This window comes from Dendrobium catenatum, unplaced genomic scaffold, assembly GCF_001605985.2.
Source record: "Dendrobium catenatum unplaced genomic scaffold, ASM160598v2 fragScaff_scaffold_323, whole genome shotgun sequence".
Classification (NCBI taxonomy): domain Eukaryota; kingdom Viridiplantae; phylum Streptophyta; class Magnoliopsida; order Asparagales; family Orchidaceae; genus Dendrobium; species Dendrobium catenatum.
The window spans coordinates 1,228,449-1,236,948 of NW_021318785.1; the positions used below are offsets into that span (position 1 = coordinate 1,228,449).

At 32.4% G+C, this 8,500-nt stretch overlaps 1 protein-coding gene across 1 annotated transcript; it reads right to left on the reverse strand.

Annotated features, from left to right (window-relative positions):
- Window positions 1-2,822: 2,822 nt before the first annotated feature.
- On the reverse strand, window positions 2,823-3,975 carry LOC110100129 (putative uncharacterized protein DDB_G0290521). The gene is made up of 2 exons (XM_020827545.1): window positions 3,606-3,975; window positions 2,823-3,190 (listed from the first exon to the last, which is right to left on the reverse strand). The coding sequence occupies exons 1-2, from the start codon at window positions 3,973-3,975 to the stop codon at window positions 2,823-2,825; spliced, it is 738 nt and encodes a 245-aa protein (XP_020683204.1).
- Window positions 3,976-8,500: the final 4,525 nt, after the last annotated feature.

Consider the following 8,500-nt stretch of genomic DNA (forward strand, 5'->3'; position numbering starts at 1 on the left):
CAAATATAATTTAGTATGTGCCTCTATTGTTGGAGTCAATAATCATTGGCAAAATATTATATTAGGGATGACCTTTCTATCTGATGAAACAATTGATTCATTCTGTTGGTTATTTCAAATATTTTTAAGAATTATGGATAATAAACATCCAGTTACTATATTCACTGATCAGGATCAAGCAATGACTAGGGCGATAGAGATTATATTCCCTAATACAAGACATCGGTTGTGTCAATGGCATATACACAAGAAGGCTCCTTCCAAAGTTTGGTGTTTTAATAGTAACAACAAAGTGAGGCCTTTTTTATAGTTATTTCACCAAGTGTGATTCCGCGGAGGAATTTGATAGTTTGTGGAATGAGATGATTAGCGAAGGAGACTTACAGAGCCATCAGTGGTTAAATGATCTGTACAAAATAAGGGAAAGGTGGTCTACAGCTTTCAACAAAGATTGCTTTAACCTTAGAATATTGTCTACACAATGTAGTGAGTCCACCAATTTTATTTGTCATGGTATTTCAAAGGCTACAAGTTCTCTCACTAAATGTTTCCTTGGATTGGAGAAACTTATAAACAATTGGCATAGGAATGAACAAGATTAAATTTTTAGATGTTCTCAAACTGAGATACAACCGTACATGAAAAGAAGTCCGATATTAAAGCAAGCAACCAAATTTTATTCAAGAAAGTTATATTCATTTTTTGAAGAGGAGTTTTTGAATGGTTTAGGTGGACTATGCATTGATCACTCTTCATCAGAATCATCAACATTTTCTATGAAAAATATAGACCATACTTTTGATTCACACAAGTGGACGATTTTGTTTAGTTCATCTGAAGGAACTATACAGTGCAGCTGCAAAAAGTTCGAGATGATGGGAATCCATTGTTCTCATTGCATGAGAGTGATGAGTCAGTTGGATGTTACTAATATTCCTCAGAAATACTTAATTCCAAGATGGTCAGCAACTACTAGGAACGATCTTTATAGTGGATTGAATGTCCAACGTATGGCTAAGAGTTTGTGCACATTGAATCAAGATTCCCAAAACATGATTTTTAGAAATTATATTTGTCGATATGCTTATCAAATTAGCACCGAAGCTCAAGGTAATGAGGATGCAGAACAGTGTATGATAGATGGTATGAGTGCATTGACATTAAATGTTCAAAACATTATGGAAGGAAAAAGAAATAAATGCATAACTGAGGGGCTCCACAAAGCAATTAGAGATTCTGCAAAGTGCCGGCCTAAGGGGGTCTCTAATGCTAGATTAAAGGATCATTGGGAGAAGAGGAAGGCAAAAAAAGTGAAACCAACAGTGCATAATCCTAATCCAACTTTATATTTTACACCTGCAGAATGAGGAAGTCAGTCATCCTTTATGTAAGTGTGATCAAGATCTCTGAATAAGAATGTACAATTCGATATTAGCATTTTATACTCGGTATTAGTGGAATTTATAATCACAGCAAAGTAAAGGAAACACAAAAATATCATATGCAAATTTATAAATTTATTTTATCGTACTACAAAAATGGCATAAGCAAATTCTGCCCTAAATAAGGCCATATTACTTTGCCAGTTCTTATGGATGTCCCAATCAATATTATTATTTTGTATAACTTGTTCCATATATTTACATACAAACATTCCACAGTCGACATTGTTATCTTGTGTTGGCAAGTTTGGGATCGGTTGGATCGGCCAGGTTCTTATATCATCCTCAAAAGCATATTTTGCATCATCGTATAAATGAGATATCTGTAAAGGTAATAAAATTATAATATTTATCTTCAATAAAATATATTAAACCAAAGATAAACCTAAGTTCTTACCACTTCCGGAGCAATAGCCTTGTGTGTTGCTTTGGGTATTGAATCCATAAAATCCCTTTTTTTTTCTTCATGTTTGCAACTAGCAAAGTCCAATGTTTTTCATTTATGATGGGAACAAACATAATTTTAGCATTCTTAACAGCAGCTCGGGTGATATTTCGCACAAATGAAGTTGTATTTTCCTGTTTATTTCGAATATAATAACCCTGGAAAAAAAGCCATTCAGTCATTTAATGATATACACTATACCTTTACTATAAATGATTACTCACCCAATGAAAAGTAGAAACATATAGAAAAGTTTGGTTCAGTCCTGGAACCAGGTCATTTTTTTCAGATAACAGAAATGCAAAAGTGTCCATATGATTGTTGTCAAGCTCTTCGCATAGCAACAATTTGTCCATTTGGCTTCTAAAAATAATTGCATTTCCATTCTCCAATATGGTATCCTCCCTGTATAATTTTTCTCACCATCGTTAGAAAAAACTTATTAATCCGAGTTATACCGAGTTTTTTAATCTCGGTACAACTCGGTATTCAGTATAAAAATAGGGTACTTCCTGTTTATACAGTAAAATCTCGGTAATTGTAGACCAAATAACTAGCAATACCGAGTAATAACTCCAAGTACCGAGCAAGTGCCGAGTTATACCGAGTTTTTTAATCTCGGTACAACTCGGTATTCAGTATAAAAATAGAGTACTTCCAGTTTATACAGTAAAATATCGATAAGTGAATACGAAATAACTAGCAATACCGAGTTGTACCGAGTTTTTTATTTCTCGGTACAAATCGGTATTGAGAATAAAACCATGTACTTGACGTTCATATAGGAAAAAAAAGCAAATAAAAGTTAAATACCGAGTTGTACCGAGATTTTTATTTCTCGGTACAACTCGGTATTGTGAATAAAACTATGTACTTTTTTTATACTTCTTAAGAAAGTTATCAATGGTATTCCTCTTTTCTTCATTAAGTAGTAATCATCCTGGGTATTCCAAAAATGCCATGGCCGGACGTTCTATAGTTTTGGAATCATCGTCATCATAAATTGCAGTTTTTGGTTTTTCAGCGATTGGAGCAGCATCAGAAATAACAGCAGCTGAAGGAGCAACGTTTTTAGGCGTAGAAGCTTTATTAGTATCAGTTAACTTTTCTTTTAGTCTTGTTGAAGCACGAGTGACTGGTTTTCTTCCAGTGATTGATGTTTCCTTTTTACTAACATTTTCAACTTCATCATTAGCCAACTGAGCTTTCTTCTTCTTCCTATCACCTGCTATGAATGGAGTTTTAACTATTTTCCTTTTCCTGTCATTCCTGAGATGTACTCTTCGAGCAATTCCTCCCCTTCCTGATGAACGGAAAGTAAATTACTCATCTTCAGATTGTCTGTCATCCACTTCCATCCCTTTAAAGTCTGTTTCTTTTGTTATTTCATCAACAATTTTTTTCAACAGTTTTCGATACTTCATCCAAAATGTTGTCAGATTCGGTTCTTGAAATTGAGTGAATCGGACTTCCAATTTTCTCTGACGTGAAATAGTCTGGAAAATGATGACTCAATATCTTATATATACCATAAAATTTTTTATTATTATCAGATTTTAACTGGAATACTTCATGTTCCAATGCTTCCACCCGTTTTTCAAGCAAAATTTTGGACAATTCGAGTGATGAAATTTTTTTGACCATATATTTATGTTGAGTAAAAAGTTTATGTATGGATTGATTGATAATCCTCAAATTTGTTTCTTCAGGTTCAGTACGTTGTGCATCAGTTTCTTCTCTAAATTCTATTGTTGGACTTGGCATATCAGTACTTCCCTTTTGGATTTGTGGTAGGGTAGGAGCATCATTCTTAATTGCTGCTTGTTCAGTATTTCCCGTTTCGATGGTCAGTTTAATAAGAGATTCAGTTTCACATGGCAAATCAGTGTTGATTGGCATTTGGAAAGGAGAATCGGTGGGACTTGGACAATCAGTGGGACTAACCAATTGAATTGTAGGATCAGTGTTCATTTGCTGTTCAATTGGACATTCAGTTTCGGTTGGAGTATGAATAGGAGAAGCAGTTGGGCTTGGACTGGCTGGAGATGGAGTTGCTGGTAGAGATGGAGTTGGCTTACTACTAGGCATATGTGTAGTTGTCAGTGGTGTAACCACAATCTGCGAATGCTCTCCTGTATAATATGTTGAACTACTTTGAATTAAAGCTTCTCATAATCTGTTATCTCTTGTAAATTTGTCAAGATCTAGAACAAATTTTTTATAAATATCCAAAATATATAAGTACAGAATAAAGTTAAATGAGTGAAGATATGAATTGTACCTCAGAATCCTGAAGGTTTTTTAGTAAATTATTAACATCTTTAACTCTATAATTAAATTTTCCATCCCAACGAAGAAGACGGGGTCGAGTCAATTTATCCACTACTGGGTGGAACTTTGTATGCTAAAAAAACCAAATCTAAAATAAAAAATTAAACAATCTAAATCAGTGTATGAAAGGAAGAACCTATATAAATAAAACAATGTAATATGTGGAAGAATTACTCACAATTATAATCATAACAAATGCATTAACATATCCTAATGATTGACCTTTTAATTGTTTTTTTGCTATTATATTAAATTCATTCACAAGGAAATCCCGAATGGATTGGGGCCAATTGTATGCTCTGAAGTTCTCAACATTTTTTGCAACGTCCAATATTGTTGATTGCACTCGGAAGTTGGCCATTGGAAAGAAAATATTGGACAATAAGTCTACAATAAATTATTCCCTAACAATCTCAATGGGCGTTGACGAATCCAATTTCAGAATATCATGCCTTATGTCATTTTCTATTTTTCCAGCACTTGTACCAGTCTCAGGTTCAAATTTAATACCTCTGTTAGGTAAGCCAATAATCAACGCTAATTCATCAGATGTGAAAGCTAAAGTCCGGCTGTTAATAACAAAACTTTCAGATTTGTTGTCCCACGTTGACAATAACATATAAACAATAGGAACATTCTGTGGGAACCGAGGTAGTAGTAGGAACTGGTTAATTTGTAGCTCACTTAGGCTTCTAACAAACTGATCCCCAAATTTCTCAACCATTTCATTACAAACTTCTCTAAATCCTGAAGTCCGACATCTAAAATGAATCTTGGGGATATATCCCTGCATAATAAAGTGTAACAAATACTAAGAAAATAACAGTTGTACAGAGTTATTCTGTGTAAAACTACGTGAAATAAATAAGTGTAACAAATACTAAGAAAATACTGAGTTTTACTGAGATATACCGAGTACCAAGTTGTACCGAGTTATACCGAGTGTTACTAGTTGAACCAAATCGTAACATACACCGATAATATATATTTTTTTATATATAATACTCAATTTTTACATTTGAATACCGAGTTGTACGGAGTTATACCGAGTGTTACTAGTTGAACCAAATCGTAACATACACCGATAATATATATTTTTTATATATAATACTCAATTTTTACAGTTGAATACCGAGTTGTACGGAGTTATACCGAGTACCAAGTTGTACCGAGATTTTTGAGAACTCGGTATAGCTCGGTATTCATACGTATACCGAGTACCAAGTTATACCCAGTATATATTCTGATCTGTAATATTGAACATTAAATAAAATTTAATGCTCGGTACATAAGTTATACCGAGTTGTACCGACTGTATTTGTTGTCTAAGTATACCCGGTTTGTACCTAGATGTACCGAGATGCAATAATCAACATGGTATAACGTTATTAAGGAAAACCTAACATGTCTGAGAAATGTGTACCGAGTTTTATCATCTAGTAACGACGTGTACCGACCTATACCTAGAAAATCGAACAGAACCTAATACAGAATACCGATTAGTACAGAGTTTTAGAATGTGTACCGAGTTTTAAAAACAACCAAAAATGTTAACCATAACCCTAAACATACGTATTTTTAGATTGTTAACGAGATAAACAATATCATAAGAATGAAAATTTTTCAGTCCATCGTTTCAAACCTTTGGCATTATATCTGCGAAGGTTTTCGACCGGAGAATACGAAGAACTACGAAGGAAATGCTGGAGAACTACGAAGGAAATGCTGGAGAACTCCGAAGGAATTGCTGGAAAACTACAAAGGAAGTAAATAGTAACAGGGATTCGAATCGTCGTAAAAAGGTGAAGGGTTGCTATTCGAACTGTTTGGGATGTCTTTCATTTAAAAACTCACACGTGCGATAACCCAAAATACAGCGGGTCGGGTCGGCGACTTTTCTTCATGCTACGTGGCGTGAATACATTGGTGGCCGAACGCAGAGGAGCGTACGTTCACTGGACTAAATAAAAGTTCCTGAGGAGCATAAGCACTTATAATATTAACAATCTTAGCATCAACAACAATCATTAAAACTATAATTCTTTCTCTAATTCTATTCATTTTTATAACATTATTTTCAAAATTTTATCTACAGTCACTCCCACAAAATTTTTACTATGACTCAAACCTGAATACCATAGTTTAAAACCTAAATTATCAATCTCCTTAGCCTTCTCTCCAACCCATATAATTTTTTGAATACACAGAATATTTATATTCCTTTGAATCATAATATTTATTAACTATATTAATTTTCCTCTAAGATAACCTATATTCCAATTTTATATCCTAATTTTAGTTTCATGTACTAACTTCTTTACCCACATATATCTTTGATCTAAAAAATCTTGCCTATTTAACACTGAACTCGAGCGTCGCTGGAGCGGCCCTTACACACTTATCACTATATTCAGGTCATACATCACATCGCTTCCAGGGGAAGCCCAAGCATTTACACAATTTTTTAAAGAATTCATTTCATGATAATTTGACAAGTTTTATATTGATTGTCGACTACCTAATGCAACCCTCCACTTTTCTCATTTAGAACTTAGGACCTGACAACGATAGTGTTAAATCTCCTAATAGGACTAATTGACAAAAAATATTTTGTTATCTTTAAATTCTAGCTTCTATTTTTTCTCTACTTGCTTTTCTTTTCAAATTCATTCTTATTTCTCAGTTAACATAAATGGAAATAAAAGACTTTAATGTATTATTTGAGGGGTTTAAGATATTTATAATAAAATAATAATATAATATAAGTGTAATAATATAATTTTTTATTTTAGTATAAAATTTATATAAATTCTCTTATATGTTCAAATTCAAAGCCCTAAAAATTATTAAAAAAATATAAATAAAATAGTTCATCATGTTTAGAAAATTTTGGTCAAACCAGTTTACAAACCAGACACTAACGATCTCAAAATCCTCCACTTGTACTAACAAATATCTATTTCTTAAAAATTTGCACTAATTCCAAAAAAATATGAAAAATTTAAAGTAATTAAAACACTACAATATTTATGTTATGAAAAAATTGGTTTGAGATTTAAATTTATAATGATTCCTAAAAAATACATTTCACTGAGTTAAAATATGGATTATTACAGTCATTATTAAGAACAAGTATCCTCTGTGCCAAGGATCATTGATTTATTTGAGCAACTTGTAGGATGTTCTATATTTTTCAAGAATGATCTAAGATCTAGTTATTATAAGGGAAAGGACAGAGAGATCGATGTGAAGAAGACTACTTTTAATACTATATAAACATATTATAAGTTTTAGTTATATCTTTTGGGGTGACTAATAAACTAACCATTTTCATTGAGATTATCTGGATTTTTTTTATTTTTATAGATTAATTTTTAGTTTATTATACTTTTAAGGAGGATCACGTTTTGTATTTGAGGATAGTTTTAGAGACTCAGATATAGCATCAATTATATGCTAAATTTTCAAATATGAGTTTTGGATGAACAACATTTTTTTTTGCGACATGTTGTGAGTAGTGCATATATTTCTATAGATTCCTAGAAGATTCAGATTGTTACTAGTTAGCTGAGTCATACTATAGTATATGAGGTACATAACTTTGTAGGTTTGACTGATGTTATAGAAAATTTGTGAAATGATTCTCTCATATTTTTGTACCTCTAACAAAGCTGACTCAAAAGTTAGTAGTTTTCATCAGGACATCAAAGTGTGAGACTAGTTTTCAAATATTAAAGGAATAATTGACTTTTGCCCTAATTTTAACTCTTCCTTTTGGTACGGACAAATTTTAGGTATTTAGCAATACCAATGAGAGGGTTTGGATACGTACTGATGCAACACATGGAAGTTGTAGCTTATGCTTCCAGTAAGTTAAAGCCACATGAGATGAACTATCTGACACACAATCCAGGGCTTGTAGTAGTGGTATTTACTTTGAAGATCTTGTGACATTATTATTGTTGAGTCAAGTGTTAAATTCTTATTAATCATAAGAGTCTGAAGTATATATTCACTTAGAAAGATTTTAATTTGAGAAAAAGAAGATGGGTTGAACTGATTAAAGATTATGATTTGACCATTTAGTATCGACCTAATAATATTAATATTATGATAGATGCTCTAAGCATGTAATCTTTTATATTATCAAGTATTCAACTTACTTCTGAATAATATATGATTCAGGGTATAGAAATGCTTAAGTTAGAAGTGATATGTCATATTGATCATGATTCTGATATACTTACTCAGATGACCATTCAAACATCCCTACAAGAAAGGA

Excerpts from the sequence above, each read along its gene's own strand:
- LOC110100129 (XM_020827545.1), bottom strand. The coding sequence starts at position 3,975 with ATGCCTAGTAGTAAGCCAACTCCATCTCTACCAGCAACTCCATCTCCA. Across the intron at positions 3,191-3,605 it reads AGAAGAAACTGATGCACAAC|GAAGGGGAGGAATTGCTCGA; the intron begins GTACTGAACCTG and ends TCCGTTCATCAG.